This window comes from Chiloscyllium plagiosum, unplaced genomic scaffold (genome assembly GCF_037043375.1).
Source record: "Chiloscyllium plagiosum isolate Xiang-an unplaced genomic scaffold, Cpla_swu_hap1 HiC_scaffold_21, whole genome shotgun sequence".
Lineage (NCBI taxonomy): Eukaryota > Metazoa > Chordata > Chondrichthyes > Orectolobiformes > Hemiscylliidae > Chiloscyllium > Chiloscyllium plagiosum.
The window spans coordinates 36,946,476-36,973,611 of NW_028270159.1; the positions used below are offsets into that span (position 1 = coordinate 36,946,476).

The following is a 27,136-nucleotide window of genomic DNA, read 5'->3' on the forward strand; positions in this document are numbered from 1 at the left end:
TCCAAAACATCCTACATGGAAGTCAGAGTTTGCAGGACTCAAGGTGTATGTTTGGATTACAAGTTCTGTTTATGTTTCATCTCTTTTTTTGAAATGATAAAATACAATCATTATTTGGACTTGAGGGAACAATTCAAATGTTTACAGATAACACAAAACTTAGAATTGTTGTAAACATTGAGAAAGATAATAATAGACTTCAAAAGCGTTTGAACTGGTGAAATAGGTGAACCTATGACAGATAATATTCAACATAGAAAAGTGTGACATGATATATTTCCAAAGGTAGACTGGAGAAAGACTACACATTCTAAGTGTACAATTTTAAATGGGGGTATAAGAATGGAGAGATGTTGCGAGGTCTGTGCACACGTTTTTGATGTTGGCAACATATGTTAGCAAAGCTGTTAATAAAACTACACAAGCTCAGACTTTATAAATGAATGCATAGAATAAAAGCCAGGAAGTTACACTAAATTTATATAAAACACTCATTTCATTCCTGTTGAAATAATGTGTCTAATTCTGGTCAACATTGTTAAAGAAGGACTTAAAAAGTATGGAAGAGAATTACTAAAATTGTAATTAGAAGAGTGATACTTCACTGATATAACTGGAGAAGTTGGAATTGTTATCTATGCAGAGTGAAGGGGAGATTTGTTAGGGGTGCCTCAAATCATGAAAGTTTCTGCTATAGTTAGTATAGGGAAGCTGTTCCACTATCTGAATGGTTATTAACCATAAGACGATCAGCAAGAGAACCAGAAACATGATAAAAAACATTATGCGTCAATGTTAGGGTTTGGAATGCAGTTGCTGAATTTTGCATTGGGCATTGTGAATGCAGATTCAGAAATAATCTTCGAACCTGAATGTGAAAGAAAGGCAAAGATTTAGGGAAAGACCAGGAAAATGGAATTATCTAGAATATTCTTTGAAAAGATGGCACAGATTCAGTAGGGTGAATAGCCTTCATTGATGCTCTACCATTCTATAATGCTAAGGTGTTAATTGATGTTCTGTGGCATTGCTCATGATCAAGTGAGCATGTTCTTATTTTATGAAACTAGTTGAGATGCAAAGTTGTCACTTTTCTTGGCTTCACTAAACTGACACAGGAAAACGTGCCCAGAAGCTTGGATTTTCACAGTGGCCGGGGGAAGGTTCTGGCATGCATGGAGGGCAAACAGTGACAGTGTTGCCAGGTGATGTGTCCAGCTGAGTGGATCCCTTGCTTCAGTGCACCACCACTTTGCCCAGGAATATTGGAAAAAGCAATTACATAGGAAACAGCTTTCCAGCTCTCACATTCGTCATGCCCCTTCCATTCCATTGGGTGCTACGGTGGCTCTGCAGTTAGCACTGCTACCTCACAATGCCAGGAACCTGGGTTTGATTCCACCCTCACGTGACTGTCTGTATGGAGTTTGTACATTCTCTCCATGTCTGCCTGGGTTTCATCTGACTGTTCCTCCCATAGTCCAAAGATGTGCAGGTTATGTGGATCGGCCACGGTTATTACAGGGTTACAGGGATAAGGATGGGTCTAGGTCTGATGCTCTTTGGAGGGCCAGTGTGGACTCGTTGGGCTGAAAGATATGCTTCTACACTGTAATGATTCTATTATTCTCACCCATGTCCCCACAAACCTCCTTGTTCCCTCATATTTTTCATGTCAACCTATGCATTCTGCCTACATCCATGGCACTTTAAAATCCTTATGCCAACTTGGTGACAACTCATTTCTTTCCACCCATCGCCTCTGCCCTGACACCTATCCTGCTAACTCATCTAATATTTATCATGGGCAGACATCAGGATCCATGCTGAGATGAAATAAAGTTATCAATAAGTGTCTATTGAAGAATTAACTGCTTAAAAGATTCACATTGACAAAAATTCATTAACTTAATTGAATCCCTGAAAGTGCAAGTTTTGGAATTCATAGCTTGACTTCAAAGAATCTATGACAATTCAGAGTTGGCAATCAAACTGTGAAGTACCAAGTATACCACTGTGATAATAGACAGTTGTCAAGTCAGTCAGACAGCATTAATATAGTAAACATAGCACTTTTGTTTATGTCAACAGAGAGAGTGAAATAACAAAGCGATTGTTTTCAATACTTCAGGTAATTTCATTTCAAATATTTAAGGGATAGGAGCTTTAAGTGCCTTGACAGTTGCTTTTGATAGTTATTTATGGCCATGCCACATCTTTTACAAACAATCATGCCAAACATTTAATAATCCCAAAGTGTATCTCATCTCTCAAGATTCACCTTAACACTCTAAAAGCAGTTTTTGGACCATACCCAAAAGAGTACCTTTCTTCTCCAAAGGGTTCCTTCCCTATCAAGCAACTCCACAATGTTTAACCTCCTGGTGTCAGGCCTGATGCGTACATGGTATGCTTCCCATTAATAAAAGTCAGACATGACCGGTGTTTTGAATGGGATATTGCTGACATGAATGACAGAAACTCAACTTGGAACCTGCCCCAATTTTCCATGAACACTTTCCCACTAACTCGCACCCCTCATCACCACCACAAAACTCTGCCAGTTTGTGAAAGGGAGGTGGTGGGGGTGCAGAACCTGTGGATTTAAGCCTCTGACAACACGTTTCCAATAACTTTATAGGCTCTTCAATGTCGTTGATGGGAAATGTTCATCGTGGAGTTCAGTTACTAGTGGTGTACTGCAAGGATCTGTTTTGGGTCCATTGCTGTTTCTCATTTTTTAATGAGGGCATAGAAGGATAGGTCAGTAAATTTGTGGATGACACTAAGGTCAGTGGATTTTGTGGATAGTGCCGAAGGATGTTGCAAGTTACAGAGGGACATAGGTAAGCTGCAGAGCTGGGTTGAGAGATGGCAAATGGAGTTTAATGTGGAAAAGTGTGAGGTGATTCACTTTGGAAGGAGCAACAGGAGTAAAGAGTACTGGGCTAATGGCAAGATTCTTGGCAGTGCAGATGAGCAGAGAGATCTTGGTGTCCATGTTCATACATCCCTGAAAGTTGCCACCCAGCTTGATAGGGTTGTGAAGAAGGCATACAGTGTGTTAGCTTTTATTGGTAGAGGGATCGAGTTTCAGACCCATGAGGTCATGTTGAAGCTGTACAAAACTATAGTGTGGCTGCACTTGGAGTATTGCATATAGTTCTGGTCACTGCATTATAGCAAGGATGTGGAAGCTTTGGAAAGGGTTCAGAGGTGATTTACTAGGATGTTGCCTGGTATGGAGAGAAGATCTTATGAGGAAAGGTTGAGGGATTTGAGGCTGTTTTCATTAGAGAGAAGGTTGAGAGGTGACTTAATTGAGACATATAAGATAATCAGAGGGTTAGATAGGGTGAACAGTGAGAGCCTTTTTCCTTGGATGGTGATGGCTAGCATGAGGGGACATAGCTTTAATTTGAGGGGTGATAGATATAGGACAGTTGTCAGAGATAGTTTCTTTACTCAGAGAGTAGTAGGGGCGTGGACTGCCCTGCCTGAAACAGTAGTAGACTTGCAAACTTTAAGGGCATTTAAATCGTCACTGGATAAACAGATGGATGAAAATAGAATAGTGTAAGAATACCAGCTTCCCATTGGTTTGACAGGTCGGTGCAATATTGAGGACTGAAGGGTATGTACTGCGCTGCACTGTTCTACACTCTATGTTCTATGTTGTGATAATTCAGGTCAGAGTTTGCCATGTGTCAGACACAAGTGCAACAATTTTCCTCACATTGTATGGAAACTGTGCCACTCACCATCTCTTATTAGATTAGATTACTTACAGTGTGGAAACAGGCCCTTCGGCCCAACAAGTCCATACCGACCCGCCGTAGCGCAACCCACCCATACCCCTACATTTACCCCTTACCTAACACTATGGGCAATTCAGCATGGCCAATTCACCTAACCTGCACATCTTTGGACTGTGGGAGGAAACCGGAGCTCCCGGAGGAAACCCACGCGGACACGGGGAGAACATGCAAACTCCACACAGTCAGTCGCCTGAGGCGGGAATTGAACCCGGGTCTCTGGCGCTGTGAGGCAGCAGTGCTAACCATTGTGCCACCGTGCCGCCCACGAAAACAAAATAAAAACAAATATGTGGAAAACATAATAAAAACAAATAAAAAAAGCCTCCACAGACATGCATCAACAATATCAGCTATTTATATTGGTTAACTATAATAAAATTAATATTGTAAAAGAACCCAAGAGAACGATCAGCTATTAAAATGATTCAGGCTATTGACTCACTGTAAGATAATGCCATTGATTCTGAGCCTTCGAAATACTTCCACTTGAATCAACTTCAGTATTTAACTTCCAAATTGTGGGTCCCAACCACTGACTTTTATAGATCTTCATAATACCATGTACTTCAACCTTGGCTAATAGCTCTTAATCCAAGGTTGGATCTAAGTACAGATTTTTTTATGAGCCCTGTGAATCTTGCATATAAAGGACTGTTTAATTTTTTATTAAAAATTAATTGAGTTCTCTTTGTAGCTTCTGATTCCAATGAACAGGTATATCTTCTTCCAAATCAAAATTTATGGCTCATACTGTGCTGTAGCAGGACGCTTACCAGCATCTGTCGTGAATTAGACTTGCTTCTGAAACAACTTTTTCTTTCCCACTGACTTACAGAACACGTGAGCTGATAATGCAATGAGGGAGAAAGGGCCTTTAGAATCTAAGTGGGTAGAGCTGGCAATGATATATTTCCTGAACCAGTCAGATTTAAGGTCGAGGAAGTAGATATTGGAAGGGTTGAGAAGCTGAATTGGAGTTGGTGAAGTTCCTCTCTACACAACCACAGACAGAGACAACGAAAAACTGGATCAAGAAGGAGGGAGGGAAAAAGAGGTACAGAAAAATAAAAAAGAAAAAAAATTGCATTTTTAAGAAACTTAAATTAATTCAGTATCCAAAGGAATGAGCATTCAATGTTGCAATAGAGAGGTTGACTGGCAGTTTAAAATATGTACCTCATGTATGAAAGGGCATCCACAGTTGCAATTACTAGTCCTAACTATCCCCAATGGATTTAGTTCATATTCAATGGTCAAACATAGCAATATCATTAATTCATACATGTAAATGTTGAGAAAGTTGCAGAGAGCATCATAAAGCTAATGTTAGAGCAGCATGACTTGAACAAACAACTTCTGAATATTTGCATTTCAAATATGAGCCCTCTGATAGCTGATAAGGTGTCACAAACAAAATTAATGGAGACTGGTAACTGTGATGCTGGGGACTACTGGAGAACACTGAGATGGATCATCACTCGGCATTTCTCTGGCTGAAGATTGTTGCAAATGCTTAAGCCTTATCTTTTGTACTTATGTATTGGTCTCTTCCATCACTGAGAGTAGGGGCATTTGTGGAGTCTCCTCCTCCGGGTGAGTTGTGAATTATCTCCCACCATTTGTGATTTTATGTGGCAGAGCATAGATCTGATCCATTGGTTGTGGAATTGTTTAGCTCTGTTTAAAATTTGCTGCTTGTGCTGTTGGGCATGCAAGCAGTCCTGTTCAGTAACTTCAGCAAGTTGACCTCATTTCTGGGATATGCCTAATACTGCTCCTGGTATGGCATCTGCACTCTCCAATGAACCAGAGTTGATCCCTGGTTTGATGGTAATGGTTGAGTGGGGGTTATACGAGGCCATGAGGTTGCAGATTATGCTGAACTACACATCTCCTACTGTTGATGACCCACTGTACCTCATAGATGCCTGCTTTTGAGTTGCTAGATCTGCTCAAAGTCTGTCCCATTTAACACAGTGTTAACACCACACAACATGATGTAAAGTATTTTCAATATGAAGGCAGGACTTTGTCTCCACAAGAACTGTGCAATGGTTGTTCTTACTGAAACTGTAATTGACAGACTGCAGGTGACTGATTGTGTGGAGTTTGCACATACTCCCTGTGTCTGCGTGAGTTTCCACTGAGTGGTCTGGTTTCCTCCCACAATCTAAAGATGTGCAGGTTTGGCCATGCTGAAATTATCCATAGGTGTTCAGGAATGTGTAGGCTAGGTGGATTAGCCTGAGTAGATGTGGGGTTACAGGATACAATGGGGAACTGAACCTGGGTAGGATGCCTTACGGAGGGTTGCTGTGGAATCATTGGGCTGAATGGCCTCCTTCCACACTGTAGCAATTCTATGATTCAAACTGATACAACTGAGTGGCTTGCCATTTCAGAGAATAGTTAAGAGCTAACCACATTTCAGTTCAATCTTGAAGAAATAACTTCATTTGCTCCTTTCACAAACCAGAGATTTAAGTGATTATGTTGCAACTTTTCTTTTAGCTCTGTGTTATCCACTGAACAAAATGGAGGAAGAAGCCCTTCACAATAGGTTTCATTTCTCAAAACCCATTTTGGAGAAAGGCTGAGACTTGTCAATCTTCGTCACCCCTACAAAATAAATCTGATCAAGAAAGGCTCAGCATTCAGTTGTGAAAGATTGTAATTTCAGGGTGTGTAGTTTCAAAGGACTTGGTGCATTGTTCATTTACCATGATATTGCATCTTCCTATGCAAGAACATTACAAAAGCTTCAATGTCAGCCAGCTTTGCATTGTGATATCAAAATGTTTTGTAGATTTTGGGGTTTTGCTGGCCCATTGGTGATTGCCAACCTCCAAAAATAATTGATTCTGACAAAGTTAGCAGCTCATAAATCTTGAACATGGATAAAAAAGTAAAATTGCCATAGTCCCAGGTGAGTAGCAGGCAGTTCTCTTGTAAGAGTGAGACAACTGATGGTGAGATTAACCTGAGGGTCACGATGCCTCAGGTGAGGGGCAAGGCTGGGAAGGTGGAACCTTCAATGGGGCCTTACCTCGTGTGGGAAATGAACCCAGCAGCTTGCTTCTTCTCTGCATCGCAAACCAACTGTCCAGCCAACTAAGCTATCTGACCCCCTGGAAACACAGGTACAACCTGTTCATGGGAGACACCTGAGCACACCTGACCTCTTGTTACTGCCCTGTTAAGTTTACACACGTGTAACCTGTTTATAAAATTCTTCAGCACTCATGCAGAAAACGAAACAACATTTTGTAAATTTCCTTCTCAAGCCTTCGTGAAGTAGTACTGTTTGCTAATGACAATTTGAAATTTAACCTTGAAGCATCCGTCAAGATTTCTCAATGCTGTATGTCATGAACACCTTCAGAGAGTCAAGACAGCTAACAGAGTGGGAAAACTCAGTGACTTCACATGTGGGCAGTTGTTTGCAATCTCTCTTTCTGGTATACAGACTGTATAAACTTGTTTCCTATATTCAGGGCCAATTGCCCCCACTTCTTGCCTACAAAGCCTGAACAAATTGCAACTATTGTTTTTTTAAAACAAATGTTGAGCCTTTTATGTTATTGCAAAAGCACATGCAGCACTGTTTAAGTTCGTCATTTGTTTCAAACATACTGTTTAAACATTGCTCTTCAGTTCTGATGTTGTGTAGTTAATGTTCTAAATGAAGCCATTAAACATACATACATGGATTTGCTCTGTGCATTGAGGATTGCACATGATGTATTAGACTGCTGTCCTGCAGCTGTCTTCAATGTTGTGTGGAAATTCTTCCAGGACATTTTCGACTCTTGGCTTTGAGCTTCTTCAGCTTCTGACCGCATGTCAATAAAACTTTTGGGTTCTAACCACCACTTAAGAATCTCCCACCAGACATTAACATTCCCCAGTGATGAGGTGAACATTTCAGAGATAATTTTAACATCTGGTTTTACTGCTGTGGGCCATTGCTTTTGGATTCAGGAACAAGTTACTTTGTGCCTGTTCCTCTTAGCATCCCAAGGTCTCTTATCCAATATTTAGTAGCAATAATGTTGGCATTTCTCAACAAATTAACAGAGCGGTACAGACTTTTGGCATATATATACAGGTAGTGACTTAAAAGATAACAATTAGTCCACGTGATCTACTGGACTGGTTTCAATCACCTGAAGGGGTGAGAGGGAAATATGCCAATTTTTTTTCCTTTACTAGTCCAAGTTTCTTTCGTTTGCTTTTTAGCCAATTCTAAAAGGCTAGGAGTAAGTGAGAACTGCAGATGCTGGAGATCAGAGTCGAGAATGTGGTACTGGAAAAATACATCAGGTCAAGCAGCATCTGAGGAGCAGCGGAATTGATGTTTCGGGCATAAGTACTTCATCAGGAGTGGGTCATGTCGTTTTTGTGGCTAGTTGATGTTGATGTATCCTGGTAGCCAGTTTTCTGCCTGTTTGTCCAATGTAGTGTTTGTTACAGTTCTTGCAAGATATTTTATAACTGACATTGGTTTTGCTTGTTGTCTGCATAGGGTCTTTCAAGTTCATTAGCTGCTGTTTTAGTGTGTTGGTGGGTTTGTGGGCTACAATGATGCCAAGAAGTCTGAGTAGTCTGGCAGTCATTTCCGAGATGTCTTTGATATAGGAGAGAGTGGCGAAGGTTTCTGGACATGTTTTGTCTGTTTGTTTGGGTTTTTTGCTGAGAAATCATTGGACTGTGTTCATTGGGTACCCGTTCTTTTTGAATGCACTGGACAGATGATTTTCCTCTGCTCTGTATAGCTCCACTGTGCTGCAGTGTGTGGTGGGTTGTTGAAATTATGCTCTAATGCAGCTTCGTTTGTGGATGTTGGGTTGATTGCTTCTGCAGTTCAATATTTGGTCCGTATGTGTTGTTTTCCTGTAGATGCTGGTTTGAAGTTCTCCATTAGTTGATCACTCTACTGCGACATCTAGGAATGGGAATTTGTTGTTGTTTTCCTCCTCTTTAGTGAATTTTATGCCAGTAAGGGTATTATTGATGGTCTTGAAGGTTTCCTCGAATTTGTTTCATTTAGTGATGACAAAGGTGTCATCCATGTAGCAGACCCAAAGTTTGGGTTGGATGCTTGGCAGAGCTGTTTGTTCAAGTCTCTGCATTATTGCCTCTGCTAAGAACCCTGATATTGGAGATCCCATGGGTGTTCCGTTGGTTTGTCTGTAGGTTAACAACCAAATGGGACCTCCAATATTAGGGTTCGTAGCAGAGACAGTAATGAAGAGACTTGAATACACAGCTCTGCCAACCATCCAAGCCAGCTTTGGGTCCGCTACATGGATGACACCTTTGTCATCACTAAACGAAACAAATTCGAGGAAACCTTCAAGACCATCAATAATACCCTTACTGGCATAAAATTCACTAAAGAGGAGGAAAACAACAACAAACTCCCATTCCTAGATGTCGCAGTAGAGTGATCAGCTAATGGGGAACTTCAAACCAGCGTCTACAGGAAAACAACACATACGGACCAAATATTGAACTACAGAAGCAATCATCCCAACATCCACAAATGAAGCTGCATTCAAGCATAATTTCAATGAGCCACCACACACTGCAGCACAGAGCAACTACGCAGAGCAGAGGAAAATCTCCTATACTGTGTATTCAAAAAGAGTGGGTACCCAATGAACACAGTCCAATGATCTCTCAGCAACAAACCCAAATAAGCAGACAAAACACGTCCAGAAACCCTAGCCACTCTCCCCTACATCAAAGACATCTCAGAAATGACTGTCAGACTACTCAGACCTCTTGGCATCATGGTAGCCCACAAACCCACCAACACACTAAAACAGCAGCTAATGAACTTGAAAGACCTGATACAGGCAACAAGCAAAACCAATGTCATTTACAAAATACCTTGCAAGAACTGTAACAAACACTACATTGGACAAACAAGTAGAAAACTGGCCACCAGGATACATGAACATCAACTAGCCACAAAAAAGACATGACCCACTCTCACTAGTATCATTACATATGGATGAGAAAGGATACCACTTCAACTGGGACAACACATCCATCCTAGGACAAGCCAAACAAAGACACACAAGTGAATTTCTAGAAGCTTGGCATTCCATCTGGAAATCTATCAACAAACACATTGACATGGATCCCATTTACCACCCCCTGAGAAAAAGAACAGGAAATGACATAATCAGAGGAAATGATCCCACCACAGGAAATGACATCGCCAACCCAAAGAAACTCAAACACATAAATAGAAAGCAGGCTATACCACAGGTGCTTCATCTGGAGGCTCACTGAAGATGTTACCTAGTATGATGACAAAATGTCTGAAAACACACCTTCCAGCTCAGCGAGCAAACCTACATCCAGAACTAGTTGCTGCCATTTGTCTTGACACAGCAAGACAGCATCTTGAGACATGGTAAGTCCCGAGAATATGTCAATTCCAACATCTAGGGTATGATAATCCTTTCTGTCCCATTCTTTGTTTGCTGGTTATTAACGGTAGAATACAAGTTTGCTTCCAGTTAAGTTCAATATGCCCCAGCTTGCCTGATATATCTACCCAAAATTAAAATACAGAACGGTTCTCTAACTCAAGACTGATACTGATTTTCCCTGGTCAAACAGGATTTGTACAGGATTATAAGGCCAATTCCATAGAAAGTATGCAGAGATAAAATTCAACAGACAACTGACTCACTTCTAATTATGTTGAACCAGCAAAAATTCGCAGAAGACAGCACTTCTCTTAATCCATATTGGATAGATGACTAAACATATACCATGGTGACGAAGATATCCCAGAGATTTCCTGTAGTGGTTTGTTGTTCTGAAGTGCAGTGTATCCAATCTACCTTGTTTCTGCATTGATAATGTTGAGAAATAACCTATGTGGCCTTTGGTTTTCAGCTCTTACATCTGTAACGATTAAAGTGTTAAAAATTGAGCAAGAATCAATTTTGTTTTGCCTAAATTTCCAAATTATCTACATTAGGATCCCTTAAAGCAGTTCTCAGTTTGCTTTCTTATCTTTCATGATAATCTAATGGATGTTCACAAAAATTGTGTAATCTATATTGTACGTATTACAACAATTCAGTCCCTCGAATTTATCATTCAGGAGGAAGTTGTCCAGCCAGTTATGACAGCAATAGTTCTGAAGAAGGGTTACAGGATGGCAAACATTAACTCTGCTTTCTCTCCACAAATGCTGCCACATCTGCTGAGTTCCTCCAGCCATTTCTGGTTTTATATCTCTAACAGCCTGGGCTTTTCAGCTGTCGTTATCTTTTGCAATTCCAATCTACTGGCTCTCCCCTTTTCTAAACGTCATTCTTCTTTCTTACAATGATACTCTGTTATGTGCCTTAATAGCAATTTGTAGTTGCAGCACCCCATATTCAGAAGACACTGCTTCCCCATCTCCAGCCTCTTTCCTTGCCCCATAAAGAGGAGTTTGAAGGCAGCAGGGCTGGGTGAACAGGGGTAACCTTTTGGCTTCCTGTCACTAGGGGAATTTCCCAAGGATGGGCTGGGGACAAAAAGAGTTGCCCAATCTGCCGAGGTAGGCAACCAATGAGGCAAATGGTGTCTAAGGGCCATTTACCAAAGGCCCCCCACTTAAGGGCCGAGCCTGGTAGTTCTTTAGCATCAGATGTCAACAGCTCCTCCTCACCACTGATCAACCTGACTGTGGTGGGTTTTCTTTATTTTCAACTCTTCGTCACGATTCAGAGAGCAACTCCGTTTTGAGATACCATTGTGTTCCCCTATCCGTCTCGGTAGTACCAACCTCTCCTATTGGACCTTCTAGAATTCCAGTGATGCAGTTACCTCTGATTGGGCTCCCCTTCATTTGGACACATTCCATTCTTAAATGTACGGTGAAAGCAGAAACACTATGTCAGCTGGCCATCCCCTGGATGCTTCCAACCATTGATGCACATCTGACATATGCAGGGTGGTGAATTTGGAAATGGTTGCAATGCCTGAAATTTCCCAAAGGGTTTGTCATTCTGTCCTTGGTGCCCATGCACTCTTCAGTTACAAGCACTCAATTTCTTAACCTTGTGACTGTAAAGTTCTCTCAATGGCTGAATAGACAAATGCACTGCCTGTGCAGCTACAGTGACAAATAGCATATAAAAATTCCAGATTATACACTGTACTAGAGAGAATTAACAAGCCTCAGTCTTGTCAGCCAGTAGGCCTAACATAATTTGTCCTTCACTGCTGAATTAAGCAAGTAAAAATGTTAGCTAAGGTTTCCACATGTGGCCACTGAATCTTCCTGGAAACAAGTCTTATGAGGACAGCACTGGCTCTGACTGTGACATCCCACTTGGCTAAGATACAGGAGGATACTGGGCAATGTGGAGTGATGTCCCAAAATTGTATCAATCTCTACCTAGTGATTGAAACCAGATAAGGCATACTGAACCTTCAGTCAAAGGATGACAGAAAATTGTGAACACAGCCCACACCATCACTCAAACCAACCTTCTATCCACTGACTCCACTTTTTGTTACCTTGGAATGGCAGCCAATGTCATCAAAGACGCCTCCCACCCTGGTTATAATCTCTTCCAATCTCTTCTGTCAGGCAGAAGATATAAAAGTTGAAATACATATAACAACAGGTTCAAGAACAGCTTTTTCCTTGGTCTTACTAGGTTTTTGAATGGACCTCTCAAATTTCAAGTCCAATGTTGATCTTGTTTTTTGTGCACCTTCTTTGCAGCTGTAACTCTGTATTCCTCGCTCTGTTCAATCATCCCAAGATCTTTGTGTGTTGTGATCTGCCTGTACTGCACATGAAACAAAACTTCTCACTGTACTTAGGTACATGTGACAACAATCATTCAAATCAAATTGAATCTTCAGAGGTTTTTACTACCATAATGAGTTAGCTCAGTAACCAAGGCCAAAACATGAGCAATAACATCCTCCACTAAGGAAGTGTTGCACTGCAATTCATAAATGGTATTTATTCAAAGTATAGAATTCTTTTACTTTTTATATTGAGTCTGCAAGCAAGAGAGTGATTCTTTCTGAAATATGCTTGAGTAATCTACCTTTGGCTAAACACATTTGCACAGTGTGTTGAGGTTGTTAATTGTGAACAATGGAAAGATATTTCTGTGGACATTCTGCTCAGCTAAATTTTAAAGAGACATCTTCCCATCTTCCTGCCTCAGAATGCATCAGGGGAAAAAAAAACAGGTGAAAGAATTGTACTTGTTGTAGGATAATTATATTTCATCCTCTCTTGCCAGATATGAGGAAGCAAAACAAAGTCCACACAGCAAAAAGAAAATGGGAGGGAATGCTGAGAGCTAGCACATAAATTCAATGGGAATAGTCGGCTTTCCCAGGGTGAAAGGTGCCTTTGACAGTCAGCCTACTTCTTTCTGAGCACCAGACATCAACTCTTCCCTGTATAAGGTCTGAAAGCAGTTCTACTTCTTTAATCTGAAATAGGCTGAAGTCATTTAATGTCCAAGATCCAGACAGAAGTACTGATGCCTTGATCATCTGCAAATTTGTTGTGCCAACTGCATTTGAGTCACCATGACAAAGAAGGTGCCAGGAGGTATATGCTTATCTTGTGGTTGTGATTCCACTACGCAAGTATCCAGGCATTCACTTGGTGCAGTGCACATCAAAGATCATTAAGCTCTGCTGTATGCCACTCAACAACCATGTTATCAAGAGTGCACAGACACTTTGGCACCAGTTATATGACTAGCAGCAGAGGAGTGGATCCATGAGGAGAAGGATGAAGAGTAAGCAGAGAAAGAGAAAGGGAAAGGGGAGGCACACAGTTCCCTTCAGCCTGGGTTGCCAGAGAACAATTAAAATTACCAGAACCCCCCCATTCACTATTCACCAACAGTCCTGCACCACAGCATTCACTTAGCCACAATGCAAAGACAAAAGCCAGCATGGAATAAACATTCCAAAGAAAATGTTGCCTTATTGCAATTGAAAGTCAGCTAATCATCCTGGCCAACTATTTGTGGTATGGTGGCAGTGTCCCTACCTCAGAGCCAGGAAGCCTGGGTTCATGTTCCACCTGCTCCAGAAATGTTCAATAACACCCTTGATTAAACAAGATAACTTCTGACCAACTGCAGATTACCCAGCTCAACCTAGGAACTAGTATTCTGACTTGGCAGCCTTACAGTCAACAACAAAGACACTGGCCTCGACTCTATCCTCCGAAGCATGCAATTGGACAGCATCTGAACTGGGGACAGGGAGCTCGACATCAAGCAATGGTGCTGTCTCTTATCATCACTCTCTTTGTCTCTGGGGTATCTGAAATTTTTGTTAAAAAAATCCCACAAAAGTAACCTTTTGGTGCAGGAAGAGAGGGAAGTAAGAAATGCGTGTTCGCATAACCCAACGCTTGTAAATTGGAAGCAAACACAAGGCAGCTAGGATGTGAAAGGAAAGGTTAGGCATGGAACTTTGATAATTTTGGCTCTGCTGCTGCATTGAGCATTGTAAGAATTGTCAGCATCATCCCCTCCATAGCAGTTAGGTTTATAGAGTGAGCTTGAGACCTTTGGTTAGCTCCTGCTGACTCCAGCTTTGTGTTATCCTTTTCTGGTAGAAAGAAGGAGGTGTGTCAATGATATTTTACAACCTGTTTGGCTGATAGAGCTCTCATGGTTAGTGAGTTGACAATGTGTGCATGCTGTGAGATCTGGGTGTGAACTCTGCAACAATGTGTGAGGAGGAGGTGAGGTGAGTGAGTGTTGGGCAGGAGTCCTGTTTGACAGAGATTGCTAGTGGGATGAATGGTAAGTGCAGCATCTGAAACTAGTGGTGGAGATGGTAAATGGTAAAGTCACCACAGTCCCACTGGCTTATTAGAGAGACAGACAGAGAGAAAGAGAACTGGTAGCACTTTATCCTGAGGGTCACTGTGCCTCAGGCAAGGGGAGCAGTTGAGAAGGAGAGCTCTTCATGGTAACCTCAGTGGTGTGGGAATTGAACCCCTGCTGTTGGTGTCACTTTGCATCAGAAACCAGCTATTTGGCCAACTGAGCTAACCAACTCCCTTGCTTCAGTTAGGAGAAGGTAAATGGGTGAATTCACTGACCTTGCTTGCTTACGTGTACTCTTTGCATTCCTTCAAAACTACATCCAGGTCCTTGGGCCTTGACTCCTGAACTCTAAAGTTATCAGGTCCCACTGTGTTTGTGTGGGGCTTCCTGCAGAAACAAGACATCTTTCTTCTCAGTCCAGGGCTGTGATATTTTTTGCAGCTTTCCAGGTCATCTTCACAAATGTCAACAACTTTTACAGCAACAATGCTCCCACCACTTTAAGAGGTGCACACTACCTTCAGCAGTTTAGCATCAGCTTTAAGTGATGCTGGAAAGTTATGACTTTGAGCTCCCTGCTGATGTGTGCTACCCATGAACAGCAGTCAGACGTGAGTGCATGCAGCAATCATTCAAATGGGCAAGCAGCACACTGTTTGCCTGGGCATTGGTTAATGTTGTTTCATGATTCCCATTCCCGTTTTTGGGGACTATCCAATTTAGTCTGAAAATAACTGCATTCTATATTTATGTTTTTTTTAAAAGGGTCATGTACCAAGCAAAGCAACACACTTAGGAAAATTAAAAGCAACTTAGAGCACAGTAGAGGAAATGTTAAATATGAGTTACAGTCACACTAGCAAGTTCAATTATGCTGTTTAGGAAACTGAAGGCTGAGGTAATAAATGACCACAAAAGACTATTATAATGTGAGGGAAGCCAAGACACTGGCACATCCCCAATCATTCCCCTTGCATATTTGTGTGTTGTGTTGCAATGCATCTAATTTGCTGTTTGATGTCTTTTTGAAGAATAATTTTCCCAACAGACCTTATAAAATGCACATTCTAAGAAAGCAAGTCCGTGAAACTATCGTCTGCTGAGCAAAGAATTGTAGCTGATACGCATGTAATTTGGAAGACTTTCAGGAAGTAGTTAAGCAAGATGACGATTTTACAGCCAAGAAAGAAATGTTCAACTAAATATCTGCCGAATGGTACAGATGATGCAAATATTGTCTTCTTCAGAACTGATGCTAAGCTGAAAAATTGGAGATTTTGGATAATTAAGGCTGCATTTCTTAATTCATGAGCTTGTTTGTGTGAGTTCCTTTTTTTTGTATTATTGGTAAATATAACTTTAACGTTACTATTGGCACTGGTAACGTGAATTGTTGCAGCATTCAACTCAACCTCCCTCTCTTCACGATTTTAATGCAAGACTTGCCTCAAAATTAACTGGTTAAAGCTTTCAGTAAAATAGTACTGGAATTTCATACGAGCACAACTAAACATTCAAAATTATGAAGTCTCTTGACAAGTTAAATGGGGATAAACTATTTCCACTGATCGGTAAGTTGGTAACCAGATGGCATAAATCACTAAAAGAATGAAAGGAGAATTCAGGGCTTTTTAAAAGTCACATAATGTTGTTAAGACTTGGAATGCCTTATGAGTTACAGAATTCATAATGGTTTTATTAAAAAAATGTACTGCAAAAACCATCTGAAAATTAAAAATTGAAATGGTGCGGCAAATGGTACTGTGTGAATAAATCTTTCAGACAGAAAGCAGACACATTGTGCTACCTCTTTCAGTACTGAAAGATAATGTGGTAACATTACAGACATTTATTTCCAGTTAATATGTATATAAAACAGAAACTTTATGACAAAAAAATCTGCTGGTTGTTTTCGAAGTCAGTCACTGTTCACATATTACACCACGGAGATCAACAAGGTTAGCTCCGGATTCAGCAATACTTCATTTTTAGTATTCCTATCCTTGTATTCAAATTCTTTCATGGCCTTGGCCTTGCCCTTCCCTAACTTGATAACATGCTTCATCCCCACAACTCTCCAATACTCTGTATTCTTCCAGTTCTAGACTCTTGCACATTTGCAATTCTCATAGAAACAGAAGCAATACAGTGCAAATGGTGGAAATCTGAGATTCAAAACAGAATATGTAAGCAATGAGGCAGGACTTGTGGAGAGAGAAAAAGGGCTGACATGTTAGGTCAATGATTTGCAACAGGAATAGAAAATGTTTAAAATGTCATACGTTTTGAGCAAGACAGAGGATGAGAAAGGTTCAGGGTGGGAAAGGGGCAGGAAAGAGAAGAAGAAAGGCAAAGATAGGAGAGATTGAAGATCCAAAAGGTAAAGGAGAATATGGGAACAAATCAACTAAGAAACTAAAGATGGGTTGAGAAGGGAGGTAAATAAGAAGAGTAGAATATCAACAGCTGCTATTCAAAAATAAACAGAGATTACAGTCCAAAATTGTTGAACTCAATGTTGAGTCCAGCAAGCTGTGAAGTGCCTAATCAAAGGCTTCTCCTACTTACATCGAGGTTCATTAGAAAGATGTAGGAGGCCAACACAATGAGGTCAGACTGGGAGTGTGGTGAAGAATTAAATGTCAACATTCCCACTCTTGATTGCTTAACAGTAGAGTCGACGTTCAATTATTACTTACTAGCATTTTATAGACTGCTAGGAAATGTACACAAATGAATAGTTAGCAGGGAGTGATTATAAGACTGATTTAATTGAAGAGGTTGGGGCATGTCAAACTGTGAGGATAAATCTCAAGCAGTTTACCAGTATCATCTGAATTTTAATTTTGGGATTCAGCTGTAATAGCTCATCTCGTTCTTTCTGTCACCTGGATTTTTTGATATCGTCACATATCTAAACCTTTAAATTGTTTACGTATCCTGCAGCTCTGTGTGGTGCAAAAGCTGAAGACTGGTTTAGCTCAAATGTTTTGAAGGATTCAGGAACTCCTGCTGTGGCAACAAGAATACTTTTGCTGTTGGGCAATATAAATAATAGAGACAACAGAAACTTGGTTCAGCCTTTTTCTCATACAAAACTGTAGCCTTGGACATTTTCTTCGAGGTTAATTGATGTTCAGGCAACTGAGGTAACATGAACACAACTTTGGCAGCAGAATGCTTTGTGTGATTCCATGATGATAGTTCTATACACTGTTGACAGATAATTTTGTTCCTCAATTCCCCTCTGCTCCTGCACTTTTTTTCCCTTACTTTTCCAAGATTAATGAAGTGGAGGTATAAACCACCATTGATCAGATCAAATCAGGCTAGAAGCAATGAATGACCCATTCCTGTTGTGAAGCTGAAGTCATGTTTGGCAGGCACTGCTTACACATTTCGCCCTAACCCAGTTGGCTATTCGCATGTGAATATAGATAGTTTCAACAGGCATTTTAACTAGGGATATCGCAGCTGAACTCATTTCTATACTTGGAATAGCAGTAGGCTGTTCAGCCTCTCGGGTCATGTCATCAGTTATGTCATGGGTGATCTACATCTTAATTCCATCTACCGGCCTTGCTTCCATAACCTTATTAAGCACAAATCTATCAATTGCTCACTTGAATGAGCCTCAGCAGCTTCATTAAGGAGTGTCTTCCAGACTTCCACTGGGTAAATGGCTCAGCACATATTTTAAGGTTCTGCCCCCTTCCTGTTCTGGACTCCCTCATGAGAGGAAATAGTTTCCATCTATCTACCAGCAACTCCTTTAATCATCTGAAAAGCCTCTGTTAAATTATCCTCCATACTCTCTCCTCAAAGCAATACAACCCTAACAGCTACGCCATCTGCCCTTGTAATTTAACCCCTTTAGCCTGCTGTCATTTTGTTCACTTCATATGTGCAACATGGGTAACGGAATTCAACAGGGATAAACCCTCTGTTTGACCTGTCAATATGGTTCAGTATCATTCTACATTGTGTAACTATCAATAGAACAATGAGGACAACCAGGCTGGTAAATACAAAGATGTACTTTGCTGTTTGAAGATAGAAGAGGGATAAAGTGATCATTGAACTCTTGAGTACTGTACCAGTACCAGGTATCCTGTCGTACTTTTTGCCTTGGTGTTGATAATACTTTTAATTTATCTTAATTATTTTAATCATGACTTCTGTCAATTCCAACCACTCTTCAACATCCAGGGTAAGTGACAGACTGGGAGGCAGTTCTTAATTAGCTAAAAGATAGTGGAAGTTAAAAACAACCAAAGAATAAGTTGAGCGAAACTCCAAATTCTCTTCTGTAATGTCCACCTTGTGACAAAACAAACCTTCCGAGTATCTACTAAATCTTGTACAACATCATCTCCTGCAGTAGCAACTATATTTCACACTGAATATGATTAACTCCATGTGCACTTGTACTCTTGAAATTTGCTCTGAATCAGATGTTTGCCCCTTTCAGTAGTATTGACTGAAATGACACTGAGAAATGTATCTGGGCCTCCAAGGCTGTGGCAGACCATACAGCACATCAAGATCTGTCAACTGGTGTTGATACTCACGGTTATAGTAGAGCTCATGCTTGAGTAACTGCACACTTCCATTCATGATTTAGAAGCTGCATATTATTCATCCAGCACTTCAAATAATATACAGCAGCCACATGAAAAATGTGCCTCTCCTGGAGAAAAGGTGCTGGTTTCCTACAAGGAGATCTGTCATATCTTTTTAAAGTGAGTTATTGTTCTGACACCAGAAACGCAGTGTTACAAAAAAGATATTATTAATTAGAAAGCAGGTTACCTTGGACCAAGTTCATCTTCACTACGCCACCCAAAGTCTCCAAATTTTTCATAGTGAGAGTTATAGTGATGTATCACCCGATAAACCATGGGGGAAGAGATCTCCATCAGTATGTTGTAGGCAGTTTGCTGTTCCTTCCCACTGGTGTAGCCATTAAATAGGCTGTAGATCATCTCTGATATTTCTGCACAAAATGTATAATGGTTAGAAGCAGGTTTAAGCCCCCTTGCAACGTGCTGAAGAATGCAGTCACATCAACTCTGTGTGATGATTTCTTCATCGAGGTAATGTGAAGGTTACTGATTAGTTTATTTAGCAATGACAAGTATGACCATAATTTTCAGATTTAGGTCGAATTTAAATCTCTAATGTCACCAAATGTTTTCACATTAAACTCTTTGGTGTTTAGAAGTTTCTAAAAATCCAAAGGCATAAGTTCAAAGTCCAGGCTGAGGGTTCAGTGCCATACTAAAGGACTGCTGCCTTGTTGGAGGGTTTACTACATATTTCAATACCTATCTAAATTATTTACATATAGCAGTGACCTTAACAATGAACCTTAGGGAATACCACAATCGCTCTGTATGACAAAGAACTATTTAGCACAAAAACTGACCTTGGAGTGTAGGTTCATAGTTCCTTGAAAGCAGAGTCTCAGGTACTGGGTTGGAGTGGTGCTGGAAAAGCACAGCAGTTCAGGCATCATCCGAGGAGCAGGAAAATCGACGTTTCGGGCAAAAGCCCTTCATCAGGAATTGGCTTCCTGATGAAGGGCTTTTGCCTGAAACGTCGATTTTACTGCTCCTCAGATGCTGCCTGACCTGCTGTGCTTTTCCAGTACCACTCTAATCTAGACTCTGGTTTCCTGTATCTGCAGTCATTTATTTTTACCTAGGAGTCCCAGGTAGACAGGGTAGTGAAGATCGTGCTTGGTATGTTTGGCTTTATTGGTCAGTGCATTGAGTCTAGGAGTTGGAAGGTCATGTTGTGACTGTACAGGCCATTTTTGGAATACTGCGTGCAATTCTGGTCTCCCCCCTATCGGAAGGATGTTATGAAACTTGAAAGGGTTCAGAAAAGACTTACAATGATGTTGCCAGGATTTGAGGGTTTGAGCTTCAGGGAGAAGCTGAATAGGCTGGGACTGTTTTCCCTGAAGCATCAGAGGCTAAGGGGTGCCCTGAAAGAAGTTTGTAAAATCATGAGGGGCATGGATAGAGTGAATAGTCAAGATCTTTTCCCCAGGTTAGGGGAGTCCAAAACTAGAGGACATAGGATTAAGGCGAGAGGGGAAAGATTTAAAAGTGACCTGGAGGGCACTTTTTTCATGCAGAGGGTGGTGCATGTATGGAATGAGCTGCCAGAAGAAGTGGTGGAGGCTGGTACAATTACATTTATAAGGTATCTGCATGGGTACCTGAATAGGAAGGGTTGAGAGGGATATTGGCCAAATGCTGGCAATGGGACGAGATTAATTTAGGATATCTGCTTGGCATGGATGAGTTACATTGAAGTGTCTATTTTCATGCTGCACATCTCTATAACTCAGTGTTTTCTGCCCTTAAGCCAACTCATTTTTTTAATCCAAGGTGAAACTGATCTCTTATTTCATGACCTTCAATTCACGCAATATTTGTTAAAGCTTTCTTACAACCAAATGACTTCTGTTTGTCATTGTTCACTGTTACTTCATCAAGAAATTCAAACACATTACTGAAGCACAGCTGGCCTTCTACAAATCTACAATGGCTCACCTTAACTAACTCAAACCTCCTCAAGTGTGTGATTTTTCATTAATCATTGGTTCTAAAAAAAACTCACCATTGATATTAAACTGACCAGCTTGGAATTAGTGAAAAACCTTACCCTATTTCTTGAACAAGAATATCACATCTGCCAGTTTACAATTCTCCAATGCCTTCCCACTTTGTATATAAGTTAAGATTATGTTAGCAGACCTTTCTCCTACCTTCTCTTAGCTTCCCCATCCACCCTGGGATGAAAATCATCCAGGTCATTTGACTTACCTTCTTTAAGCACAATCAGCCTTTCCTGTCCTACTGTTCAATTCCTCACCCCCCCCCCCCCACCCCATTTATTCCCACTCCCATTTCTGCTTCCATTGATAATTTTGTCAGCATGCTCTTAGCAAGCACTGATGCAAAGAATATATTAATTATTCTGGCCTTGCACTGACCTCTAAGATATATCTTCTATGTTCCTAATCATCCTTGTTCCACCTCTTGCTATCCGATCATCATTTATATGCCTGAGGAAGATTTGTATGCAACGTTGTATTCTATTCTTCTAATTATTATTCTACCCTCACATTTGTTTACCCTGTTCATGTCTCTTCTCAATTTATTCTATTTGGCCTGGTCTTTATAAGGCTCTGATCAGACAACAGAGTATTTCCTCTCACTCTCATTATCAAAGGGAGCCTGCAGGTCACTAGCTTTACCTCTTGCTGAAATACAGCCAGCTTGAGCCTGAAACATCTCCTAGTTCATTTCCCCAGTTCTGTTTCAGCTTTTCCCACCACATTTAGGTTCCAATTTACCTAAATTGACTCCTCTGTCAAGCCATAAGGTTAGCCTCTTCCAAGTTAGAAGTCCAAATTTAGATTGTTCTGTGTTGGTGAACCGTAGTTAATCTAAGCTCTGTGATATGATGGTCACTCATATCTCAGTGTTCTCCCACAGACACTTTGTCCAATTGTCCCACTTCATTGCCCAGGCACCAGATCCATCAATGTTGCCTTAATTGGACTGAGAACAAATGGTCAAGGAAACTCTTCTGAACATGTTTCCAATATTCCCCTGTCCTTTCTTCCCTTTATTATATCATTCCAGTTGATACTGGTTGAACTCCCCCCAGTTATCATTACTCAGTTGTTCCTGCACATCTGTGTGATTTTCCTATATATTTGCTTCTCTCTCTCTCTCATTACTTTAGCTTTTCTGTATATATCCATGTAATGTACTAATACGATTTTGTTCTGAATTCCACCCAAGTTTCCCATCCCAAGACATTCTCATGTTCCACCACTACAAAGTCTTCCTAATTAATTCTGCCATTACCACTTTCAGTTTTCTCCTCTATCTTTTCTGCACTTATTGTATGAAGTGCCTAGACTTTACCATTCTGAAGCTACAGTTCCATTATAGCCACCACTTTATCTCCCATGCTTGTACTTTACTGATATTATCCATCAGACTCCAAATACTTACATACATGCAATCAAAGCCTACCCTTACATGCCTTGTATACCTCCTAGTCTGCTCCCGTCTAACAGGGTACTACTTTTTTTCTCCAGTACCATCCAATCCTCTGACTCTTTTATGCACTTCATTTCTCTTTTCTACTTCTGTACGCTGGCTCCCATTCACTTGCAATTTTGTTTAAACCCTTGCCAACCAAACTGGTGAACCTGTCGAAAAGGACGGTGGTCCCAATCCATTTGAAATGCAACCTATCCCTTTTGTATTGGTGCCTCCTGCCCCAGAATGATCTCACTATCCCAATGATCAGAAGCCTCATATATCATGGTTGTCATTGTCTAGATTGTGTGAATGAGTGTCAATCCTTTCTGTTCACCCACGACTCCACCTTCATACAACTGCTGTCTTGCTGAGATGCTAATCTAGCTGTCATCTTTAATTGTTTGAAATATTGTGTCAGTTAGCCAATGCTTGGAGACTACTCTATTAGATATGACATGGACCTTTCTATGGCTGCTTGTATAATCATTGGCATGACCATTGATTGTATTTCTTTTCGCAGCTGTAGGTGGAATGATTCAATCTGGATACCTTGGTTAGAGCTCTTCATGTAGTCAAGGACAGAGCTTTCTTCATCACTGTTTCCTCTATCTTGCATCAGAGCATAAGAAATAACAGCAGAGGCAAGATCAAACTACCAGTTATAAGCAAAGATACAATGCACTGGAAACACCTCAAAGAATGTTTACTAGGCTGATTCCTGGGATGTAGAGGCCACCTTATGAGGGAAGATTGGGACTGTACCCATTGGACTTAAGTATGAGAGGTGCCCTTACTGAAACATTAAAGATTTTGACAGTGCTTCAATGGGGTAAAGGCTGGAGGGTATGCTTTCTCTCATGGGGAAATCTAGAACTAAGGGGCATAGTTTAAAGATATGGCTTCTTACTGTGTTTGCAGAAAAAAAAAACAATATTCCAAACTCACAGTCTTTCAAACAATCAGAAGCAAGCCTTGTGGTGCTTAGGTGAGAAGCCAAAAATAAAATCAAATAGTCTTTTCATCTCCAGGGAATGCTGCTTCATATTTTTGTACCTTCCAGCTCAATGCTTCCTCTGTTCTGCTAATCTTTGCCTTCACTGGTGCTTCTTACATTCTGCGTCACAGCTTTTGCATTGTAAACATGCATTCAAAACCGCTGGCTTTGATTTTGTAAATGTGTAAGTAAATTTGTTCTTTGGAGAGTTTGTAGGTGCATTGAGAGGTGTTTTAAGCCATAGCTGAGGAACTGGGTTACATTAATTTTGGGGGTAAACAGCACAGGGAAGTGAGAGAAAGTAGTGCTCTCTACATCTTGCACCATAAAAAAAAGCTGAAAATGCTGGAATGTTTTGGAGCTGTTACCTTTAAGAGAGTTCCAGACTCTCAGTAATACTTGTCTTTGGTGAGGATGGTGAAGGAGTGTCAAGGCAAAACTGCTTGTCAGTTTCATGTGATATGGTTAATTTCTTTCACAGCCTCTTGAGACAAGTATCTTGAAGACACCAAGTCGTAGTGATGATGAATGACTAACTGCCTTCACTTGAAAATACCTAAATGTAGCAATTCCTGGAAAGAGTCTGGCTTGAATCAAATAACCTCACAAATCAGTCTGTGAATATTGTTAGATAAGACTTACTACACAGATGTAAAGTCAATGAGTTCATCACAAAAAAGAACTACAGTGCGGCAATGATATTGCTTGCAGATTCTACTATATAAAGAGAGTCAATGGTTTTCAATTTCAGGAGGTATTTTCTTTCTTTCAGTAAAGTGAGTGAAGTGAGTCCAATTTGCAAACTTTTGACCTTCAGCACTCTTCAGACAGGAGGGGGATATAAACTGACATAACTGTAATTGTTCCATGAAACACCTTTGCCTCTGATGATACAGTAATTCTGAAATCCTGAAACTCTAATGCGTTTAACTAATGTCACCTGGTTAAGGTCAGGATTAGCAAAGCGAAGAGTAAGTAATTCATCCAATTTTCAAAAGGGTTACAATCGAACGTTTCAGTTGAATAAGCTAAAGCCAGAGCAAACACAGGAAATCGTGTGATCTTTGTGCCAAAACAGAGTTAACATTGATTTGAAGAGACAAGTCCTGATGTGTGGAGATTCCTCACACAATGAGTTCCATATCTCGGCTATACTCCATTGAACCCGTGCAGGGGTGCGGTGAGAGGCAGAGGGGTGGGGCGGGGGCAGGGGGTTTCTGCAAAGTGATGTGGAAGTACGAGACATGAGGCGAGAGGTTAGTGTGGTTGCTAAATGTTGCACAGCGCACTGAGTTGGCTGTCTCACCAAAGAGGGTAATGTATAGGGTAAGCAGCATATAAGGATATGCCTGTTTTCTTACAAGCATTATAAAGACACTCTGCATGTAGCAGCTTCACTTGCATTATGTAGCCCACAGTAAAGCAAACACAATGAAAGATTGGTGGTAGTGAACTGTACTGAACAGTGGTTACCTTATACCTTTTACTAGTAGAGGTGGTAAATACCACAAGATACCGGGAATGATCATCTTGGAAAATACAAGAAGGTCCTTAAGCTGGAGAAGTTGAAGAATCTCTGCCCTATCTCATTCCTATCACTGGAAGGGATTGGGGAGCAGATTAGTGGGTGTGGAGGAGGCACAGTTAGACCTATGATTACCTGTGAATTCCACACAATTCTTAACTGTCCATTACACGACAACATGAGAATTACAGATCAAGATATCAGGCTGCTACTCATCTCTACTTAATTAGATTTGCATGAAGACTGATTATTGTCACAATTGTGGTCCATTGTTCTGATGTAACTGTGAAGTCATTTCACTCATCCTTCATCTTTAGTAGGAAGAATGGACTATTTTCTAAATGGGGAGAAAATTCAGAAAACTGAAGTGCAAAGAGACTTGGGAATCCCAGTCCAGGTTTCTATTAAGGTTAACTTGCAGGTTGAGTTGATAGTTAGGAAGGCAAATACAATGTTGTCTTTCACCTTGAGAAGACCAGAATATTAAAGCAGGGATGTACTTCTGAAGCTTTATAAGGCTCTGATCCGACAACAGAGTATTGTGAGCAATGTTGGGCCCCATACCTCAGGAAAGGTGTATTGGCCCATAAGCTGGTCCAGAGGAGATTCACAAGAACGATTCCAGGAATTAAATGCTTAACATATGAGGAATGGTTGAGGAATCTGGGACTACACTCGATGGAGTTTAGAAGGTGAGGGGGGGGGGGGATCTTATTAAAACTTACAGAATACTGAAGGACCTGGACAGAATGGATGTTGGGAAGATGTTTCCATTGACAGGAGAGACTAGGACCCAATGGCATAGACTCAGAGTAAAGGGAAGACCTTTTAGAATGGAGATAAGGAGAAACTTCTTCAGCCAGAGAGTGGGGAATCTGTGGAATTCATCGCCACAGAATATTGTAGAGACCAGGTCATTGAGCATACTTAAAACAGAGATAGATAAGTTTTAGATTGCCAAGGGGATGAAAGGTTACAGGGAGAAAGTAGGAAACTGGGGTTGAGAAATGTATCAGCCATGATTGAATGGCGGAGCAGATTCGATGGGTCGAATGGCCTAATTTCTGCTCCTATGTCTTATGGTCTTATCTCCCCACATTGCTCACTATGTCTCATCGTCTTATCCATACCTCCTGATTAAACTTATTTTTTTCTCCAGCTTGCTTTATGATGTTCTTCAGTCTCAGCTTATACCTTTCTTCCTTAGTTTTCATGAACAAAATTCACTGTGGCTAAGTAAAAAGCACAAACTAAAGAGAAGGTGAAAATAGTGTTCATTTATCCCAAAAGTGCAGATTACTTCATTAGCAGGTTAACATAGTTTGATAATTCTGGTGATTTCGCAGGCCGTGAGGTCAGTCTGAGTCATAAATCCTGGTACCTCTGTCTGGAGCTGGTTAAAAGTGATAACAGTACGAAGAGCATCATCAGCCAAAATGAAATGTGAAAACAGGAAAATTAAATAGTATGCACACAAACTATAAAAAAAGTGAGGAGAGAAATAACAGAATCAGCTGCAACAAAGCTTTTTCTTGCTGTTAGAATTTTTTTAATAAGACAATAAATTTAAAAGAAAAGTCATTCAAAATCCAAATCAAGGCATTTCCACCAGCGATGATGTTAAAAACTAGGATCCATTGATTTAGTTACACATATATCCCAGAGGGAATTCAGGAGAAATGACTTTACCCAGAGAGTGGTTAGAACCATGACAATTGTACTGAATATGATGAATGTATTTAAGCTAATTTGGACAAGTACATAAGGGGAAAAATATGATATAAACTTATGCCGTTGAAAAATGTTAAGTGAACGCTCATGTGAGAAATGGAAATGCAACAGGTAAGTTGTGTTACTTTGCAGCAAAAGATATTTTTGAA

At 40.6% G+C, this 27,136-nt stretch overlaps 1 protein-coding gene across 3 annotated transcripts in view; it reads right to left on the reverse strand.

Annotated features, from left to right (window-relative positions):
* The window catches only part of astn2 (astrotactin 2), a 1,590,397-nt gene that overhangs the window by 19,528 nt on the left and 1,543,733 nt on the right, over positions 1-27,136 (reverse strand). For all 3 annotated transcript variants that reach the window (XM_087998521.1, XM_087998520.1, XM_087998522.1), the window contains one exon: positions 19,475-19,658. In XM_087998521.1, the coding sequence (XP_087854647.1) occupies positions 19,475-19,658 (184 nt within the window). The remainder of the gene's footprint in view (positions 1-19,474; positions 19,659-27,136) is intronic.